This window comes from Ursus americanus, chromosome 13 (assembly GCF_024610735.1).
Source record: "Ursus americanus isolate L20-20 chromosome 13, mUrsAme1.1.p, whole genome shotgun sequence".
Lineage (NCBI taxonomy): Eukaryota > Metazoa > Chordata > Mammalia > Carnivora > Ursidae > Ursus > Ursus americanus.
Window position 1 is genome coordinate 1,703,677 of NC_142139.1, and position 22,971 is coordinate 1,726,647.

The 22,971-nt window shown below is 38.7% G+C and overlaps 1 protein-coding gene across 1 annotated transcript in view; it reads left to right on the forward strand.

The window, feature by feature from the left end:
- The window catches only part of TET2 (tet methylcytosine dioxygenase 2), a 125,059-nt gene extending 115,090 nt beyond the window's left edge, over positions 1–9,969 (forward strand). Inside the window, exons 9-11 of the mRNA XM_045799234.2 lie at positions 2,757–2,894; positions 5,256–5,610; positions 7,701–9,969. Coding sequence (XP_045655190.2) covers positions 2,757–2,894; positions 5,256–5,610; positions 7,701–9,172 — 1,965 coding nt within the window. The 3' untranslated portion in view covers positions 9,173–9,969. The remainder of the gene's footprint in view (positions 1–2,756; positions 2,895–5,255; positions 5,611–7,700) is intronic.
- The last annotated feature ends 13,002 nt before the right edge of the window (positions 9,970–22,971 follow it).

Consider the following 22,971-nt stretch of genomic DNA (forward strand, 5'->3'; position numbering starts at 1 on the left):
TTAAAATCTCAAAATATGTTCTCTAGACACAATGAAATTAAAATAAAAATCTGTACCAGAATATCCACAAAATCTCTAAGTATCTGGAAACTGATCAACATATTTCTAAATGACCTATGAGCCAAAGAATAAATCACAAGGGAAATTAGGAAGTATTTCAAACTGAATGAAAATGAAGACATGACATTGAAATTTGCAGGATGAAGCTATTATGCCTTGCTTAGACATTTATAGCATGGAACACTTATTATTAGAAAATTATAAAGTCTCAAATTAATGATCTAGGCTTCTACTGTAAGAAACTTGGAAAAGGAGAGCAATTTGAGCCCTAAAATTTTAGGTGGAAGGAAGGAAAAACTAAACAACAGAAATCAATGAAATGAAATACAGAAAACAAGAGAATAAATCAGTGAAACCAAAAGCTGATACTTTGAGTCAATTCAATCAGGAAGAAAGAGAAGGCACAAATTGCCAATATCTAGAGACAAGACATCACTACAGATCCTACTGACATTAAAAGAATAATAAAGACATATTATTAAAGCTTTGTGCCCAAAAATTCAACAATTTAGATGGAATGGGCAAAGTACTTAAAAGATATAAATTACCAGGGTGCCTGGGTGGCTCAGTTGGTTAAGCATCCAACTCTTGATTTCAGCTCAGGTCACGATCTTAGGGTTATGAGATTGAGCCCCGTGTCAGGCTCTGTGCTCAGTGCCGGGTTTGCTTAGGATTTTCTCTCTCTCTCTCTCTCTCTGCCCCCCCCCGCTCTAAATAAATTAAAAAAATTAAATCTTTAAACACATATAAATTACCAAAGCTTACTAAAGAAAAAATAAATACCATACATTAGCCTTTATTAAAGACATTGAACTTGTAGTTAAAAACTTTCCTAAATATTCCAGGCTGAGATAATTTCCCTTCCAAACTTGACTTAAGGAAGAAATAATAATAATTCAGTGGAAACTCTTCTAGAAAACAGAAAAGGAGTAGACTTCCAACTCATTTTATGAAGCTGGAAATATCCTGATCCTGGAAGTAGACGAAGGCATTAAAGAAAAAGAAGACTATGTAGTCCAGTGTTCTTCATAAATATCGATGTGCAAATTCTTCACAAAATTTTAGTGATTAGACACAAAATGTGTAAAAGGGATAATACATCATGACTAAATGGAATTTATTTCAGGAATGCTTTGTTTAACATTCAAAAATCAATCAGTGTGATTCTCCATATTAGCCAAAGTAATGGGGAAAATATCATTATCTCAATAGATAGAGGAAAAAGGCATTTAGCAATATTCAACATCCATAGAAGGGAACTTTCTCAGCCTGCTAAGGGGCATAATTGAAAAACCAAAAGCTAACTTCATAGCTAATAGTGAAAGACTGAAAGCTTTATCCCTAAGACTAGACACAAAACAAAGACGTCCATTTTTACCATTTCTGTTAACATCTAACTGAAAATTTTAGGGCAATAGACAAGAAAAAAACAAGATACATGTAGATTGAATAGAAAGAAATGAAAGTGTCCTTATATGCAGATAACATGCATATCTATGTAGAAAGTCCCAAAGAATCTACCAAAAAACTCCTAGTACTAATAAATGGTTTAGCAAAGTTGCAAAATAAAAAAATGAATTGTATTTCTATATACTAGCAATAAACAATTAAAAATTATAGTGAAAACCAATAGCAAATAGCATCAGAAATATGAAAATCTTAGGCATAAAATTTTGACATTTAACAAAAATATACAAGACCTGTGCAGGAAAAACTACAAAACATTGCTGAAATTTAAAAAGACCCAAACTGGAAAGACTATGTTTATGGATCACAGGACTAAATATTTTTAAGATGTCAGTTTTCCCTGAGTCAATCAATGGAGTCAGTACATAACCTATCAAAATGTTACTAGGTGTTTTGAAGGAATTGATGAGGTGATTCTAAAATATAGAGAGAGAAATGCAAAGGATCTGGAATAGTCAGAATTTTCAGAAAGATCAGAATTTGAAGATTTCTACTCCCTGATTTCAAGATTACTAAAGATCCATATTTACTAGTAATCAAGACAGTGGTATTGGCATATATACACACACCTCCCAACACACCATCATGTACCAAAAGATCAGAACAGAAAGTTCAGAAATAGATCCAGCACGTACAATTGATTTTCGACAAAGGCAATTTAGTGGCAAAGGATAATCTTTTTATCCAGTAGTGTTTGAACAGTTGGCTAGCCATATGGGAAAAAATTAACCTTGACTCTTAATCTTCATCATATATAAAAATTAAAACAGATCGATGTATATAAAATTCTAGAAAGTACAAAGTAATCTGTAGTGACAGAAAGCAGATCAGTAGTTTCCTGGGAACAAAGGAAGCGTGAATTAAAAGGGGAAGGAGGAAACTTGTGGAAGTGATGGATACGTACATTATTTCGATTGTTGCAATGGTCTCACATATTTGCATGTCAGAATCATCAAGTAGTGCGCTTTAAGTATATGCTGCTTAATGTATATCAATTACAGCTCACCACTGTAAAATAAAAACTTTACCATATCAAAACGTTTGCTCTGTTTTGTGTCATTCCATTGTAATTCTGGATATAAACTATACAACATTTTTTTGAAGTTCTAAATAGCCAAAATACTAAGGAGTCTTTTTAACCTGTTCAGTGCACAGGTCTTACACTTTTTTCTCGAGTGTATGCCTAAGAATTTCTAATGCCTAAGTACACAGACGCTTTTATTTTTCAGATTGAATATGAACACAGAGCACCAGAGTGCCGACTGGGTCTGAAGGAAGGCCGTCCATTCTCAGGGGTCACTGCATGTTTGGACTTCTGTGCTCACGCCCACAGGGACTTACACAACATGCAGAACGGCAGCACCTTGGTGAGTGGGGCACAGGACAGGCTAGCAGCACGCCCTGCGAAAGAGTGGAAGGCTGGAAGTCAGTGCGCTGTGATTAGAGAACATGTTCTCTGCAGGGGCCATCGCACAAGTGCTTTCATGAATGAATTGTTTGGCATGTCTAGGACTCTCATAACGGGTTGGCACATTGCTGGAAGTCTGTTGACAAGCACAGGGACATCGTGGACGTGTTGGTGCTGAGCTAAACCAGTGACTGTGCATTGCCAGCTACCATTAGCTGCCAAAAGTTCTTTCAAAATTCAGTGTCAGGTATCTGGTAGGTTATGATCAGTAAAGTAAAAAGCTGTACACAAGCCAAGGCACCAATCCACCTTGCAGAGAGGAGTGCAGATGAAAAATACATCACCGGTGGCGCAGTAACTACTGTAGAAAATTCAAAGTACAAAAAAAGAGCCCGTTATAACTACATAGTATAGTGGGCGAAGTGGATTAGGCCGTATAATTGGAGGTTTTGGTAAGTAGAGAAAATGAATATGGTCTTAGGGTGGAGCAGTGTTCAGCACTGACAGGGTCCACGGTGTGGCCTTGCATGGAGAAGGAGAAACCACAGTGGAGATAAAGAATGAAAAAGTTCAAGTGAAGAAACTATAAATTAATCCGCCTAATGAGTCATCAGCATGGCTTTGTCTGCGGTTGAGGAAGATGACCAGTGAGACTCAGGATGAAAACTAGAAGACAGAGACCAAAGTCATAGTCTAGGGTAGAGAAGAACCCAGGGAGGTGGTAAGCAGTAATGGAAGTAATTCACAGAACCCGGTATGAAGTTTTTGAGAAGCAGGAAAGTATTGGTTTAATGGTTTAGAGCAGAGGTCAGAATATTTTTTTATTAAATGAAAGACAGTAAGTATCTTAGGCTTCACAGGCCACATAGGGTCTCACATTCTTTTTGTTTTGTTTTGTTTTTATTAAAAATGCAAAAAACACTCTAAGTTCACTAGCCATGAAAAAACTGGCTGTGAGGCCGTTTGGCTTGCAGACTTCTGATTCGGGAGGACCAACACAAGGCTTATGGTTCGCAATTTCTAAAACCATCACTAATCACGTGTTGACCACTTGCTCACTACTAGAAGGCTAGGCTAGGTTCTGAGAAGAAGAAATAAGTGATAATCAGAGCCATGGTAGGTCTTAGAGGTAGCCATGTTTCACCCTAACAAGGTGATGGAGAGAAGGCAGTGACGAGAAAGGTTCTTCGTAAAGGGGACTTTGCCTCTCGTAGCTCATGGTTTCCACAAGGTGCAAAGGAAAACAGCACTAGGGAAGAAGAACGGAGTGGGGATAAACATGTGAGAAAAGGTGCCCCATGCTCAGAGATGTGGATTTGGAAGACTTTTATGTATAGGGAGTGAAAAACTCGTTTTAGTCCCATCTCATGTTAAACTTATCAAGGTAAGTCTGTTATGATCACATTCCTTTTAAGAGTATCTTCCAGTAATTTTATATTACCTGCACTTTAAATAATCGTGATCATATTTTCTGCATCAGTCAAAAACACTAAATACTAAAAGCTAGTATTTTAAAGCCAACAAATAATCTCTCATCAACAGCAATATGACTGTGACTAACAAAAGAGAAAAAGTACCATTAAATTAGCAAAGAAGAGAAGTAGACTTTTCCCCTTTTCGGAATAGCCCCTCGTATGCTGCAATAGCTTAGAAGAGAAACGAGAGAGGAACAGTAAGTTAGGCTTAACAAGTACAGAGAAGGAGAGAAGGGGAACATAGACGCGATGTTGAGTCCCATATTCCCTATAGCAACCACACCTTCAATTTTACATGATTCAGATTTCACTTTGGTATCTTGTGGAAATTTCTTAAGCACACGAAGGGGAGTTAGGAGTCCAGTGTGAGGAAAGATGTGAAATTTCTTTGTGTACAGAAGTATGAGATTAGATGACTGTGATAACTAGCAGAACAGGAAATCATTCGGTGGAAGAAACTGCAGCCCCTTCTTGAAGAGGTTTCATATCTCTCACATCTGTTCCGAGTGTGAAAGGTGGGAGATTGCTTCATTTTGGTGGGAGTGTCGCTTCTTCCCTTAGAACACAGTCACCACGGGTAACATTTCCTGATAGACTCAAAAAAAGAAAAAGGAAAAAAAAAGTCAACGTGGCCTTCTCGGTCTCCTGGCACCATTTTAATGCAACGTCCCTTAAGAACAGACAGACGTGGTTCATGGTGATATGCCTGTCACTGATCTGGTCCAGGAGACCACCAGCAATCTAAATCCTGACAGGGAGGAAGTCACACACACACACACACACACACACACACACACACACGTTTCTTTTGGACTGAAACTGTACCATCTTATCTCCCCCCCCAGGTATGCACCCTCACTAGAGAAGACAATCGCGAAATTGGAGGAAAGCCTGAGGACGAGCAGCTCCATGTTCTGCCCCTCTACAAAGTCTCAGACGTGGACGAGTTTGGGAGTGTGGAAGCTCAAGAGAAGAAGAAACAAAATGGTGCCATTCAGGTGCTAAGCTCTTTTCGGCGCAAAGTCAGGATGCTGGCAGAGCCGGTCAAGACATGCCGACAGAGGAAACTAGAAGCCAAGAAAGCTGCAGCTGAAAAGCTTTCCTCTCTGGAGAACAGCACAAATAAGAATGAAAAGGAGAAGTCAGCCTCATCTCGTACAAAACAGACTGAAAATGCAAGCCAGGCTAAACAGTTGGCAGGTAAATTTAATGTACAGCCTTGTGCCTCTGTGTTATCTGAAACTTGGGTTAAAAATGAGTATCGTTAATTTGCGAAGACTATATTCAGTCATAGCTTTAGTTCTATACCAGAATCTTCTCTGAAGTCCTGAGGGCCAGGCTTTGCTCTTGGAGATGGTAATGAGATATTGCACCCTCAACCCCAGCTTGATGGAGCAGTTTGGATTCTATTCTGTAATAAATGGCAGTTTTATGACAGGTAGGTGATATGGTGAAATTAGTGTTAATCTAGCAGTGACAGGAGGGCAAATAGAGGCAGAGGAGCTATGAGCTTGGAGACAGATACAATAAACCAAGAGAAAAGCTTGAGTTTGGGTGGTAGCAATGAAGATTTAGCAAAAATGATGGAAGCAAATGTTCCCAAAATGATTCTCAATACGTGCTTGACAAAACATTGCAACAAAGACGAAGAAAAATTGAAGACTGACTTCAACATTTGAAGGCTAGATAACGAGAACAGAAGTTTGAAAATAGGATTTATGGGGCAGGGGCAGGCGAATAAGATACCTTTCTTTAGCCATATTAAGTCTGAGTTGAGGAGGGTGTCCTCATAGCATGTAGTTCTCTTCTAAAGCTTTTACCCATCCAAACAGATCACATCTGTGGAAGTAGCAATAGAGCATTATTTGTCAATACTAAGTTGATACTTCCTTTTCGAAGCCCCTTGTTTAGGTCTTCAGTTAATTGCTATAAAAAGCCATACATGGGGCGCCTGGGTGGCGCAGTCGTTAAGCGTCTGCCTTCGGCTCAGGGCGTGATCCCGGCATTATGGGATCGAGACCCACATCAGGCTCCTCTGCTGGGAGCCTGCTTCTTCCTCTCCCGCTCCCCCTGCTTGTGTTCCCTCTCTCACTGGCTGTCTCTATCTCTGTCGAATAAATAAAAAAATAAAAATAAAAATAAATTAAAAAAAAAAAGCCATACAATTTAATGTCCATATCTACATCTTACAGATGGTATTGGCCTGGCCATTAATAAAAGAAAAAGGGTTATCTTTTAAGTTTCATCTTTTAGTTTGCTTAGAAACAACCATCTTTGCTTCACCAAGTCAAATTCGCCTACCAATTCATCTCAAAACCTAGAGAAACTAAATAATTTAGAATAATATGCTAACGATGCTTAACAAAAATTTTTCGATCTGTTGATTTACACTAAAAGAAGTAAATCCTATTCACTCCTTAATCTCTCCTTTAAGTTAGCTGCAAAGTATAATCGAATAGAAGTTTGCCTCCAGTCTTTTCTAACTGGTTTCTGTAATAATCATTTCAATGCTCAGGACTGCCATTACAGCTCCATTTATTTGTTCTTTTCTCATATATAGATTTGTAACTGAGGTCATGAAATTTATTGACAACTGTGTAGATAGGGTTTGCCAGTTATATAAGATATGCTGTGGGTGTTTAAAGGAATGTCATTCCTTTTCTCATAGCACTGCTGAATCTTCTGTACAAATTTTGTGTTACTTCCAACGACTGAACAAATTGTATTGCATGCCAGGCAATGGAGAAATAAAGTAAAGTAAGACCTGGTCCCTTCCTTCAAGGAACTGCCTCGCACCAGCGGGAGGAGAGGACTAAAAATGCCCAATTACCATACATTTTGAAGCATTGCTCTGTCTGACCTATGTTTGCAGTGGGTGTGACATGCGCTAGAACATGAGGTCGGAGAAGGCTTCCTTGAGGAAGGGAGGACCAAGCCAAGGACAGGCAGGGAGGTGGGGTGGAGGGAGAAGGGTGCTTCAGGTAGCGCGTGGCCTGGTCAGAGGCACAGAAGTGTCAGAGAACACGATACTGTCAGTGACACAGCTTTTGGATGTTTGTGGCATTTTTCTTCACTCAACAAATTGTACTGTTGTAGAGATCTGCTGTTTCTAATGCTTTAGACAAAAAATTACACCAGACAGTGGTCAGAACCCTGACTTTGCTCTTGTCCTTGTCTGATGGGTACCACATAATCCCAGGGGGTTCTCACCTGCATTCAAGCATCCTCACTAGCTTCTGCGAAAATAATAACCGGACACATTTGTGTGCTTACTCTTATCCTGTCCACAGAACTTTTGCGACTTTCAGGACCAGTCATGCAGCAGTCCCAGCAGCCCCCGCCCCCACCCCTGCAGAAGCAAGCTCCACAGCCCCAGAAGCCGCCGCCCCCGCCACCGCCGCCCCAGCATCACGCCATGACGCATAACCCTCAGTCAGAGTCTGTCAACTCCTACTCTTCCCCTGGATCTGCCAGTCTGTACATGAGACGGCCCAATCCAGTTATCCAAGCTTATCCAAGCTCTTCACACACTTCAGATATTTATGGAGGCGCCAGCCCTATGAACCTCTATTCCACCTCATCCCAAGCTACAGGTTCATATTTGAATTCTTCGAATCCCATGAACCCCTACACCGGGCTTCTGAATCAGAATAACCAGTATCCATCCTATCAATGCAATGGAAACGTATCGGTGGACAACTGCTCCCCGTATCTGGGTTCCTATTCTCCCCAGCCTCAGCCCATGGATTTATACAGGTATCCAAACCAAGACCCCCTCTCTAAGCTAAATTTACCACCCATCCATACACTCTACCAGCCGAGGTTTGGAAATAGCCAGAGCTTTTCTTCTAAGTACTTAGGTTATGGAAACCAAACTATGCAGGGAGATGCCTTCAGCAGTTGTACTCTTAAAACAAATGTACACCATGTAGGGACATTTCCTCCATATTCCACTCATGAGATGGATGGCCACTTCATGGGGGCCGCCTCCAGATTGCCACCCAGTTTGAGCAGTCCAAACATAGACTATAAGAATGGTGACCATCCCCCATCCTCTCATATAATCCATAACTACGGTGCAGCTCCAGGCGTGTTCAACAGCTCTCTTCATGCCCTGCATCTCCAAAATAAGGAAAATGACATGCTTTCCCACACCGCTAATGGGTTCTCTAAGATGCTTCCAGGTCTTAGCCATGATAGAACTGCTTCTGGCCAAGAAGGCTTACACAAATTACAGGATGCCGGTAACCAGGAAAAGCAGCCTTCTGCCACCGAGGACAATGATGAGGTCTGGTCAGACAGTGAGCAGAGCTTTCTAGATCCTGATATTGGGGGAGTGGCTGTGGCTCCAACTCATGGGTCAATTCTCATTGAGTGTGCCAAGCGCGAGCTTCACGCCACAACCCCTTTAAAGAATCCCAATAGGAATCACCCCACCAGGATCTCCCTTGTCTTTTACCAACATAAGAGCATGAATGAGCCAAAACATGGCTTGGCGCTCTGGGAAGCCAAAATGGCTGAAAAAGCCCGAGAGAAAGAGGAAGAGTGTGAGAAGTACGGCCCGGACTATGTGCCTCAGAAAACCCACGGCAAAAAAGTGAAACGGGAGCCCACTGAGCCGCATGAACCTTCCGAGCCCACTTACCTGCGCTTTATCAAGTCCCTTGCTGAAAGGACCATGTCCGTGACCACAGACTCCACAGTAACTACATCTCCATATGCCTTCACTCGGGTCACAGGGCCTTACAACAGATACATATGATGTCGCCCCTCGTGGTGGGTACCTCATTTGAAAAGACCACAACCAACCTGTCCGTAGTATAGTTCTCATGACGGGGGCAGTGGGGAAAGGACACAGGATTCATGACAAATGTGGTGGGAAGAACCTCAGCTCACCAGCAAAAAAGAGGTCATCCTACCATAGCACTTAATTTCCACTGACTCCTCAGTGGTCACAGATGGCATCTAGGCAAAAGACCAAAGCATTCTATGCAAACAGAAGGTGGGGAAGAAAGTGTTCCACAATTTACATTTTTAAACACTGGTTCTATTATTGGACGAGATGATATGTAAATGTGATTTTTTTCCCCCTTACAACTCTACACATCTGTGACCACTTTTAATAATACCAAGTTTGCATAGTCATGGAACACAAGTCAAACAAGTACTGTAGTATTACAGTGGCAGGAATTTTAAAATACCATCTGGTGCTGAATATACAATGTACTGAAATACTGGAATTATGGCTTTTTAACATGCAGTTTTTACTGTAATCTTAATATTACATTTATTTATCAAACTAGCTACAGAAAGCATAAATGGATAGACAGCAAAACACTGAGTTTGTTTGGATGTTCTGAGAAATGGTGCTAAGAAAATGGTGTCTTTAACAATTCAAAATTTAATGCCTTTCTATCATCGAGATGCTATCAGTGTACTCCAATGCCCTTGAATAATAGGGGTACCTTTTCATTCAAGTTTTTAGCATAATTACCTATTCTTACACGAGGTTTTTTTTTTTTTTTTTAATGTGGACATTTAAAGGCCTCTGGATTTTGCTCATCCAGTGAAGTCCTTGTAGGACAATAAACGTACATATGTACATATATGTATACACATATGTATATGTGCACACACGTATATGTATAAATATTTTAAATGGTGTTTTAGAAGCACTTTGTCTACCTAAGCTTTGACAACTTGAACAATGCTAAGGTACTGAGACGTTAAAAAAAAAAAAAAGTTCACTTTCATTTTAGAATGCAAAGTTGATTTTTTTTTTCAAGGAAACAAGGAAAGCTTTTAAAATATTTTTGCTTTTAGCCATGCACCTGCTGATGAGCAATGTGTCCATTTTTAATACAGCCAGTTCAATCCGCAGCAGGGCTTACTGGAGTCAAGGGAATACATTAGTCCACAACACGTGTCTTCTGGTGCTCATCTCACATGCTATACTGTAAAACAGTTTTATACAACATCGTATGACAAGTTCATTGCTCAAATACATAGTTTTAGGAATTTTCTCTTAACTGCAGGTAATAATGAACGACATGTTACAGACTTAACAAAGCGAGTTCACTTAAGCAGATGCTATTTTATGGATCTGTCGGCTCTTCGGCAAACCAAATGGCAGTCTGCTTTTGTGTTGGTAATTGTACATTGTGATGTTGTCATTTCTTAGCTTAAGTGTCCTCTGTTCCAGGAAGATTGAGCAGACTGATGCCTGCATAAGATGAATAAACAGGGTTAGTTCCATGTGAATCTGTTGATTAAAAAGAAAAAAAAACAGGCAGCTGGTTTGCTGTGGTGGTTTTAAATCATTAATTTGTATAAAGAAGAAGTGAAAGAGATGTATAGTAAGTAAATTAAATTGTAAACAAAACTTTTTTAACACAATGCTTTAGTATTTTAGTACTGTAAAAAAAATTAAATATATACATATATATGTGTGTATATATATATATATATATATATATATATGGATTTGAAGCAGAATTCACATCATGATGGTGCTACTCAGCCTGCTACAAATATATCATAATGTGAGCTCAGAATTCATTAAAGGTTTGAGTGATGTTCCTACTTGTCATATACCTCAACACTAGTTTGGCAATAGGATATTGAACTGAGAGTGAAAGCTTAGAGCATCATGTACCATCATTTTTTTCCAAGTCTTTTTATTATTATTATTATTATTAAAGAAAAAGCATACCTTTTTTTCAATACTTGATTTCTTAGCAAGTATAACTTGAACTTCAACCTTTTTGTTCTAAAAATTCAGGGATATTTCAGCTCATGTTCTCCTTATGCCAACATGTCACCTGTGTTTATGTAAAATTGTTGTAGGTTAATAAATATATCCTTTTTTCAGGGATTTAACCCTTTTATTTTGAATCCCTCCTATTTTACTTGTATATGTCCTGATGTAACTAAAACTAATTTTGTAAAATCTGTTGGCTCTTTTTATTGTAAAGAAAAGCATTTTAAAAGTTTGGGGAAATCTTTTGAGTGTTTCAAGCAGGAAAAAAAAATACATGAAAATAGAATGCACTGAGTTGATAAAGGGAAGATTGTAAGGCAGGAGTTTGGCAAGTGGCCGCTGGCTGGAGTCTCTCGACACTCTAAGAGTCCTTGACCCGTAGCCGACGCAGTGGCGGGCCACAAGGATTTCCCTCCATAGGCAGAACACGTAGGGCTGTGGCATGCAATCGACTGTACAATTACATTTCGGTCTAAGTACATTTGTGCTTACTAACATTTCAAATAAATTCTTAAACAAGGCCTTTGAGTTTTACTGGTCAAGTCTTTATAACGTGGCTTTTGTCTTTTTTAAAACACTGCCCCACAGTTTTTGGCTGTGACCAATTTACAAACATTTCAAAAACACTCCCTTTGCATATGTCAAACCACGTGATTTAAATATTTTGCAGATACCACGTACGTAACCCCAAATATTTGGTTACTACATGCACATCTGTTGGTTTTGAGTCAGCCATCCCTATCTGAATTTTTGGCTTCCCTAAATCATCCGCTGTCATTTGTCAAACTGCCGGCCAACAAGAGTGAGAAGTGTAGTTTGGGGTTTGGAGAGAGGGAGGGAGGGAGGGAGGGAGGGATGAGGAGAGGAAATCGAGTGGCATATTGTAAATATCAGATCTATAATTGTAAATATCAAACCTGCCTCAGTTAGGATAAATGGAAGCAGATATCCAATTTGCTTACATAGGAACATCAGGTTAACTATAGAGCCATACTTGAAAATGCTTCTGAGTGGTGTCAACTTTACTTGAATGAATTTTTCCTCTTGATTGACGCACAGTGCTGTACAGTTCACTTCTAAAGCTAGTGGTTAACTTGTGTAGGAAACGTTTGCAGTTTGACACTAAGATAAAGAACTCTGTGTGCATCTTTCTATGCTTTTTTTAAAACTTAGTTTCATTTCATTTTCATGTTTGGTTTGTCTATAAAACCTGAGGATGGTTATAAATACTGTAAGTATTGTAATGTTATGAATGCAGGTTATTTGAAAGCGTTTATTATTATATCATTCCTGATAACGCTATGTGAGTGTTTTTAATAAAATTTATATTTATTTAATGCACTCTAAGTATTGTCTTGTTGAAGTTTCTGTTTACTGCCTGAACTACTGCTACTTCAATGAGGCAAAAGGGAATGAAAAGAAATTGCTTTTTAAAGATACTTTTTAGATGGTTATTTGTTAAAATGTACCTAAAATAATATCTGGATAACTAAAGCCACAATTTTTCTCTGGTGGAATAGGCTAGATATTCAGCTTCTTTTTCTCCCTGCCCCTGCCCCGCCAGCTTGCTTTCAGCTGCTCACTGTGTGTGTGTAGCCGGGACTAGGCACCGAACGGCAGCTCTTCTGCTGACCCTCCATCCTCTAGCTGAACCTCAGGAACCTCCCACTTTTCAAATCTGCTAGTCACTGCCCAGGGCGAGGGGAGCTTGAGGTTCTGTGAGCCCGAGAGCTTCTCCTGCTAGGGCGCCATCCTGACCGGGGCTGGCAGGGGCTGGGGATGCTGTAAATGCAGGTGTCGGTGGACTTGCTGCCCAGGAGCCTGCCCGTGAACTTGAATGGGAGAGAAAGCTGGAAACGACAGAGAGCCGGCGCGCGGGAAGTCCCGCCTGCCCCTTGCCTCCTCCGGAAATAGTGCCAGGCATGGACCTTTACAGGCAGGCAGACGGGCACACAGCAGCCCTGCCCCACTGTGGCACTTCTTCCTTGCCTCAGTCCCTTCAGTTGGTTGTCATAACCCCTCCCCCTGTTTTGGTAATTCTAGCTTAGCTTGGACCCCTTCCGGACTCTTGACTCTGTACTCCATCAGCTGTGTGACAACCAGAGTCTGCGAGAAAAGGCCTTACTTATCAAGGACGTTGTCCTCAAGCTGCTGAGAATTTTAAGTTGGTTTCGTTGGGTTAGAGGGCACCTGGAGTTGAGGGTACGGCAAGAAAGGAAGGCCGGGGAGCATCTTTTCTTTTCGCAGTTGCCGGGGGGGGGGGGGTGCTTGTTGGGTGAAGACACTTGCTCACCAGCCAGTCACTGGGCTCACCACTGAGGGCTCAGGGTGCTTTCTCCTGGCTTCCTCCCTCCCCTGGGAGCACACTCTCTAGTTGTCAGAGTTCACAAAAGGTACTTAGAATAGAATTAACTGCAATGAGAGATTGTTTCAGTGTTACCAACACTCTTCAGTTTCAAAGAACAAAGATACTTTTGTTTCCACGTATCGGCGGCCACCTGCCTACATGTCCCTCTCTTACCAAGCAATTTCTCACAAATCTCTGTTTGTCTAGCACAACATTCACTCCTGAAAGGAGCAGCTATTTTCCCCACATATACACTCGACAAATATGCTTTCTTTGGGGCTTCCTTTCATACTGTTTTGAAAGGAATTTCTCTACCCAATTTGACATTTTACTCTAATCAATTCTTAATTCAAACTGAAATGAGATTTCTACTTAGGTGTTGAGTAAAATAGTTACGTAAAGATGCTCTACTTCCTCCTTCCCCTTGAGGGCACATTCAGAGGGTTTAAATCACTAATTCAAGGATTTGTGCACGCAGTCACTGCACTTGCTTTCGCTCCTTACACACGATAGTCACAAGAGTAGAAATCTGGGTGTTGTTGCTTGAAACTTAAGATGTCCGTGCTGCCCTAACCCTTCCCTCACGAGTAGCTCTTGTTTTGGCTCCAAGGAATACAGTGAAGTACAAGTAACAGCATAATAGAAAGCACCTGGCTGGGGATCAGCCTTGCATTTTCCCTAGTTGTGTGCCATCAAGCTCCATCTGGAAAAATGAGTAAAATAATGCATCCCCCACAGAAATGTGGTGGGGCTTAACGAGAATGTAAAGCTTTAAGCACAAACTAGAATAAAGAGCTATTCTCACAAAATTTTTCATCTCCCTTCCTCTCCTTTGCTTACTGCTAGAAGGTTCGGTCCACTAATCAGACCTCCGTGCCCACCTCGTTGCCTCCTGCAGCCTCTCTCCTTTCTCCCTAAGGGCAGGAGCCCAAATTACCTCACCTGACAAAATGGGTTTACATGACAGTGTAAAAGCTCTTGATGAAGCATCCCTAGGACCTCAAAGCTGGAGAGGCAGTGACAAAATGAGGAAGTAATCCCCTGTCTGGTAATCTCATAAAGCCTCGAACTGATTTTCATACAAGTTAATGATCCTCCAGTTACTGTGTGAAAACTCTTATAGTTGAAATGATGTCACAATTTCTAACATACCAAATACACAAAGACTGAAAAGGTCCAAACAATTTAAGAGTTAAGAGAAAAGAGGGGCACCTGGGTGGCTCAGTCAGTTAAGCATCTGCCTTCAGCTCAGGTCATGATCCCGGGGGCCTGGGATGGAGTCTCATGCTGGGCTCCCTGCTCAGTGGGGAGCCTGCTTCTGCCTCTGCCCCTCCCCCCTGCTCATGCTCCCACTCCCTCTCTCGCTCAAATAAATAAAATTGTTAAAAAAAAAAAAAAGTTAAAAGAAAAATCAACCAGAGAAAAAAATAAATGAAGGAAACTATATTTTAATTTCTATTATTTATAGGACATGGAATCAATGTTTACAATATCCATGTTTCAAATATGCATATAATACTTTTAAGGCAGAGTATGTTAATGTTTAGGGCAGAGTATGTTAAAACAGAGACACTGGCTCTGTTTTAAATATTGTATTTCATTAACTTTAAAAGAATTTCCCTTTTGTATTGCCTAGGCCATGACATATAATAAAGGACTATAGCTCTGGGTTCAAATTCTGGCTCTGCTAGTTACTAGTTGTGGGACCTTAGCCTAGGTGCCAATATTTCCTCTCTTTTCCTCAATTTCTGCATCTGGAGAATGAAAATAATAATACCTACCTCACAGGCTGTTGTGAGAAATAAATGAGTTTATTTAAATCACTTCAAAAGAACTTTAAAAAAAAAGCCAGCTATTATGTTAATTAGTTCACTTGAAGTTGTTGTTTGTTCGTTAGTTTACCATAGAAGCTTTATTTTACGTTTTTCCAAGTCATTAGTGAGAAAGGGGAAAAATGTATTCACTGTACAAAATCATGGATAAGCAGATGTGAATGAGACCTAAGACATCACCTTTCCCACACCATGACTTTATGTAATCATTCATTTATTAATTCAATCACAAATATTTTTAAACTCCCAGTCTGAAAAATGGTGCTGGGCACATTCCTGGAAGGTAGGCATAGAGCAATGAGCAAACCAGTAAGCAGGGACTACTTCTTAGGGCTTATCTTCTACTCGGGAGAGAGATACACAGAATAAAGTAAATATGGCAAAGTAAGATAAAGCAATAAAGTAAATATGGAGATAAAAGCCATGGGGAAAAGAAAGGGGATGGAGAAAGGGAGTGCCAGTTCTCAGCAGAGGGGGAGCATGAGAAAAGGCCTTACTTATCAAGGACGTTGTCCTCAAGCTGCTGAAAATTTTAAGTTGGTTTCGTTGGGTTAGAGGGCACCTGGAGTTGAGAGCTGATTTGTGTCTTAATGGATAATGGATAACTGTGATAATGATGATTTTTTTGTTGAAGTATAATTTACAATATTATATTAGTTTCAGGTGTACAATAGAACAATTTGAGAATTATATACATTATGAAATGATCACCATAAGTGTGGTTACCATCTGTCACTATATAAAGTTATTATAATATCATAGACTGTATTCCTAGTACTGTACTTTACATTCCCATGATTTATTTATTTTATAACTAGAAGTTTGCACTTCTTAATCCCCTTCACCTATTTTATCCATTCCTTCACTGCCCTTCAATTCTTACCCTAAGTCATCTCAATATTTTAATCCAAATGTTCTTCTTCAAGACACATAACAATAAAACTCTAAAACCAAAGACAAAGAGAACATTTAAAAAGAGACAAGAGAAAAAGAAATATCTCCTACAAAGGAACCCCCATAAGGCCATCAGTGGATTTCTTAGCAGAGACCTCAAAGGCCAAGAGAGAATGAGATTATATATTGAAAGCGCTAAAAGGAAAAAAAAAAAAAAAGCTGCCAACCAAGGTACTTTACCCAGCAAAGTTTTCCTTCAGAATTGAAGGTAAAATAAAGACTTCCTAATAAACAAAAGCTGAGGCAATTCATCATCACTAAACCAGCATTACAAGAATGTTAAATGAGTTCAAGTTGCAACAAAATGATGCTAATTAGTAACATGAAAAAACATGAATATATACAACACCTTGGTAAAGGTAAGCACGCACTCAGATTCAGAATACCCGAATACTGTCATATGCAATGTGCTAACTACTTAACTCTAAAATAAAGGTTAAAACACAAAAGCATAGAAGTAGCTATAGCATCAATAATATGTTGAATACATGATTTAAAAATGGTAAATGATGATATCAGAAACATTCAAGAAGGGGTAAAAGTATAGTGTTTTTGTATGCAAGTGAAGTGAAATTGCTATTAGCATAAAATAGACTTTATATGTAAAGTGTTTTATATAAACCTCATGGGAACTACAAAGCCAAAATTTACAATAATACACAAAGATAAAAACAAAAAAGAGAATCAAAGCATTCCCCTATGGAAAATCATCAATCAACTAACAGAGGAAAGAAGCAAGAAATGAAAAATGGAAGTTCGAAACAACCAGAAAAGAATTAATAATATGGCATTAATAAGTCCTTACCTACCAATAATTACTCACAGTATTAATGGTTTAATTTCTCTAATGAAAAAGCATAATGGCTTTAAAAAAAAAAAAGACTTATATGCTGCCTACAAGAGTCTCACTTTAGCTTAAAGGACACACATAGGTTCAAATGAAGGGATAAGAAAACATACTCCATGTAAGTGGAAACCAAAAAAGAGCGGGAGTAGGAAGCTATACTGACATCAGAAAAAATAGACTCTAAGCCAATAACGGTAACAAGAGAAAAAGTTGGACATTACATAACAAAGGGATCAACTCATCAAGAAGATATAACAATCATGAATATATATGCGCCCAACAATGAAGTACCTAAATGTATTAAGCAAATACAAACAGATCTGAGGGAGATATGGTACAATAACACAGTTACTGTGGTGGATTTATATACTCCATTGTTAACATGGAGAGATCATCTCGGTGGAAAATCAACAAGGAAATGTTAGACTCGAACCAAACGTTGGACTGAATCAAACTGATAGACTCGTACAGAACATTGATACAACGCTAGTAGAATGCACGTTCTTCTCAAGAGCACACAGAACCTCCCTCAGGGTAGACCACATGACACATCACAGAACAAGTTTTAACAAATTTAAGAAGATTGAAATCCAATCATAACAAGTATTTTTTCCAGCCACAATGGTATGAAACTAGAAATCAGTAATAAGGGGAAAGCTGGAAAATTCACAAATATGTGCATTTTCAAAAACGTGCTCCTGAACGTCCAACAGATCAAACTAAAAAATCAAAAGGGAAATCAATAAATATGTTGAAACAAATGAAAATGGAGGTACAACACATCAGAAGCTGTGAGATGTTGCAAGAGCAGTAATCAAAGGGAAGTTTATAATGATAAATGCACATTAAGAAACAGAAAGACCTCAAACAACCTAACTTTGCAACTCAAGAAACTAGGAAAGGAAGAAAATAATTAAGTCCATGTTAGCAGATGGAAGACAATAACAAAGATCAGAACAGACATAAATGAAATAGAGACCAGAAAAACAAGAGAATGATAAAACCAAGAGCCACTTTTTTGAAAAGATAAACAAAATTGACAAACCTTTAGCTAGAGACTCAAAAGAATACAAAGAGGGCTAAGGACTCAAATAATCAGAAATAAGGAGAAATTACAACTGATACCACAGAAATACAAAGTATCATGAGAGATTACCAAAAACATATTATATCAAAAAACAAGATAACTAAGAAGGAATGGATAAATTCCTAGAAACATATAATCTGCCAAGACTGATGTATTAAAAAAGAGAAAATCTGAGCAGTCCAATAATGAGTAAGGAGAATATATCAGTAATCGAACTTCCCAACAAACAAAAGTCTAGGACCAGAGAGCCTCACTGGTAAAATCCCTCAAACATTTAAAGGAGAATTAACAACAGTTCTTCTCAAACTCTTCCAAAAAATTAAAGAGGGTGGAACACTTCCAAATTCATTTTACAAGGTCAGCATTACTCTGAAGATAAACAAGACAACGACACTACAAGAAAAGAAAATTACTGGCCAATATCCCTGATGAACATAAATCAAAAAACACCAACAAAATATTAGCAAACCAAATTCAAAAGTACAATAAAAGGATCATACGCCATGATCAAAGTGGGATTTATTCAGGGATGCTATTCAACAAGGTGATACACCACATCAACAAAATGAAGGATAAAAATCATATGATCATTTCAATAGATGAAGGAAAAGCTTATGACAAATTTCAAGATCCATTTATGATTTAAAATTGACAATAAAGTGAGTGTAGAGGGAATATATCGCAACATAATAAAGGCCATATATGACAAGCCCACTATCATCATACTCAACGGTGAAAAGCTCAAAGCTTTTCCTCTAAGATCAAGAAGAAGATAAGGATGAACCTCTCTTGCCACTTTCATTCAACATAGCTTTGAAAATTCTAGCCAGAGCAATTAGGCAAGAAAAAAAAAAGGCATCCAAATCAAAAAGGAAGAAGGAAAACTGTTACTATTGCAGATGACATATTATATGTAAAAAAAACTAAAGATTCCACCATAAATGTTAGAACTCATTTAAAAATTCAATAAAGTTGCAGGATACAAAAATCAATATAGAAAAATCAGTTGTTTCCTATACACTAACAATAAACCAACAGAAAGAGAAATTAAGAAATCAATCCCATTTACAATTGCATCAGAAAGAATACAATATCCAGTAACAATAGCCAAAATATGAAAAGAGCTCAGATGTCCATCAACAGATGAATGGATAAAGATGTGATACACACACACACAATGGAATATTACTCAGCCACCAAAAAGAATGAAATCTTGCCATTTGCAATGATGTGGATGGAATTAGAGGGTATTATGCTAAGCAAAATAAGTCATCCAGAGAAACACAAATACCATATGATTTCACTCATATGTGGAATTTAAGAAACAAAACAGAGGAACATAGGGGAAGGGAAGGAAAAATAAAATAAGATGAAAACATAGAGCGAGGCAAACCATAAGAGACTCTTAACTATAGGAAACAAACTGAATATTGCTGGCGGGAGGATGGAATAATTGGGTGATGGGCATTAAGGAGGGCACTTGATGTAATGAGCACTGGGTATTGCATGAAACGAATGAATCACTAAATTCCACCTCTGAAACTAATAATACAGTACATGTTGATTAAATTTAAATAAACATTTAATTTTAAAAAGTAAGAATATAATATTTAGGAATAAGTTTAACCAAGGAGGTGAAAGACCTGTACTTCGAAAACTATAAGGCAGGATAAAAGAAATTGAAAAAAACACAAATAAATGGAAAAATATTCTGTGCTCATGGATTGGAAGAATATTATTCAAATGTTCATACTACCCAGGCAATTTACATATTCAGTGCAATCCCCTATCAAAATTCCAAGGGCATTTTCACAAAAATAGAAAAGACAATTTTAAAATTTGTATGGAACCACAGCATACTCAAATAGCCAAAGCCTTGAGCAAGAAGAAAGCTACAGGCAAAAAATTCCTAATTTCAAACTATATTGCAAAGCTATAGTAATCAAAACAATATAGTATTGACATTAAAAGACACATTGATTAATAGAACAGAATAAAGGGAGCAGAAATAAACACATGCATATATGGTCAATCATTTATGACAAAAAAGCCAAGAATATACAACGGGAAAAAGACAGTCTCTTCAAATAATGGTAAGAAAACAGGATAGCCACATGCAAAATTAAGAAATTGAACCATTATCTTACACCATACACAAAAATTAACTCAAAATGGATTAAAAACTTGAACATAAGACCTGAAGCCATAAAACTTCTATGAAAAACCTTGGGTGGTAGTGTCCTTGACATCAATCTAGCAAGGATTTTTTGGATTTGACACCAATGGTAGAGGCAACAAAATCAAAAATAAACAAGTGGGCCTACATCAACCAGCAAAGCTTCTGCACAGCAAAGGAACCCGTCAACAAAATGAAAGGCAACCAATGGTAGTAGAGAAAATAACTGCCAATCATATAGCTAATAAGGGGTTAATATCCAAAATATATGAAGAACTTATATACGACTTGATAACAAAACACAAATATGATTACAAAATGGACAGAGGACCTGAATAAACATTTTTCCAACAAGAACATACAGATGGACAACAGGTACATGAAAAAGTGCTCAATATCACTAATCATCAGGGAAATGGAAATCAAACCACAGCGAGGTATCACTTCATGCCTGTTAGAATGGCATCAAACATCAAAAAGAGATAACAAGTGTTGGTGAAGATATGGAGAAAAGAAATGCTTGGGTACTATTGGTAGGAATGTAATTTGGTGCAAACACTATGGAAAACAGTATGGAGATTCCTCAAAAAATTAAAAATAGAACCACCATATGATCTAGAAATTCTATGTCTGGGTATTTACTAACCAAAAGAAAAGATACCTGCACACCTATGTTCACTACAGTATAACTCAGAACAGCCAAAACATGGAAGCAACCTAAGTGCCTATCAATGGACGAATGGATAAAGAAAATGTGGTGTATATATATAGGCATGATGAAATATTATCCAACCCTGAACATATAAGAAAATCCCATCATTTATGACAACATGGATGAACCAATGGAGAAAAGGGAACCCTGTGCACTATCAGTGGGAATAAGAACTGGTGCAGCCACTGTGGAAAACAGTATGTAGAGTTTCCACAAAAAATTAAAAATAGAACTACCATACCATCTAGCAATTCCACTTCTGGGTATATATTCAAAGGAGTTGAAAATTAGGATCTCTTAGAGATGTCTGCCTTCCCATGTTCATTGCAAAATTATTCATAATAACTAAGATATGGAAACCTAAGTGTCCAACAGATAAACCAATAAAGAGGTGATGTGAGATATATATACATACACACACATATACACACACACATATTTTTAAATATATATATAATAATTAATATTATTTAGCCACAAGAAGAAAGGAAATCCTGCCATTTCCACTAACTTGAATGAATCTTGAGGGCATTATGCCAAGTGAAATAAGTCAGACAGAGGAAGACACTGAGACACTGTGTGATAGCACTTATATGTGGACTCTATCAAAGTCAGCCTCAGAAACAAAGAGCAGAGTGGTGGTTACCAGGTGCTAGCGAGTGGTGGAAACTGGTCAGAGGGTACAAACTTTCAGTTACACGTTTAACAAGTCTGGGGATCTCACGTACAGCGTGGTGATCTTAGCTAAGAACACGCTATCGTATACGTGAATGTTGCCAAGAGAGTAATCTTAAGTGTTTCACCACAAAAAGAAATGGTAACAGAATGACAGGATGGAGGCGTTAGCTAAGGCTCTGGTGGTCGTTATTTTACAATATAAAAATATCAAATCAACACACTGTGTACCTTAAGCTTACACACTGTTATAGGTCAGTTCTGCCTCATTAAAGCTGGAAAATAAAGACAAAGATGGAAACGAGACCAGATCGGAGGCCACTGTATTAAGGCAAGTAAGAGACGAGGGTGGTAGACATAATGACCGGTTGTACCAAGGATGTGGAAGATTGAAAGTGCCATCTACTCAGGAAAGAAGAATGAAATTCAAATGAAGAGACTGTAGAAAGAGGAGGTTTTGGGGGTTGAGTTGGGAAGAGTTAGGAGTTGAGCTTCTGAGATGCTAAGTTTGAAATGCCTATTAGAAATCCAAGTGGAGGACTGACAAGTCCATTGGAAACAAAATCTGGATTTCCAGGAAGAAATGTGGCTGCAGATACAAATGCAGGCATTATCAATGTCAGATGGTATTAACACCATTAGACTAGATAAAATTATCTAAGGAGGAGTGAAGATAGAGAAGAGATGCCCGAGGACTGAGCCTGAGCTCTGGGCCATTTCAATTTTCAGGGACTGAGAAGTGAAAAACCAGAAAGACGACCCACCAAGAAAGAGCAAGGAATGAAGCTGGTGGGGTGGGGAGGAGCGGTTTTCTAGAAACTGGGTGAAGAAGGGGCTTTGAGAAGTAAGCCATGATCAGCTGTGTTAAATGAGGCCTCCCCAGGAGTGGTTTGATGGAACGGCAGAGGGTAAAACCTGACTGGAGAGAGTTCAAGAAGTGGAAAAGAGGGATTTCAGACAGCGAGCAGAGGTGGTTCTGTCCGAATTCTGCTAGGATGAGAAAAGAGAAATGAGATGGCATCTGGAAGGTCGGGGGAGGCAAGGGAAACTCTTCTTAAGGTGGGATCCCATCAAGAATATCTGTACGCAGATGGCAGTGACCCAGCAGAGACGGGGACCTGACCGCTCCGGAGAAAGCATGAGGGGGAATTTGCTGGTGTGGTGTACTTGA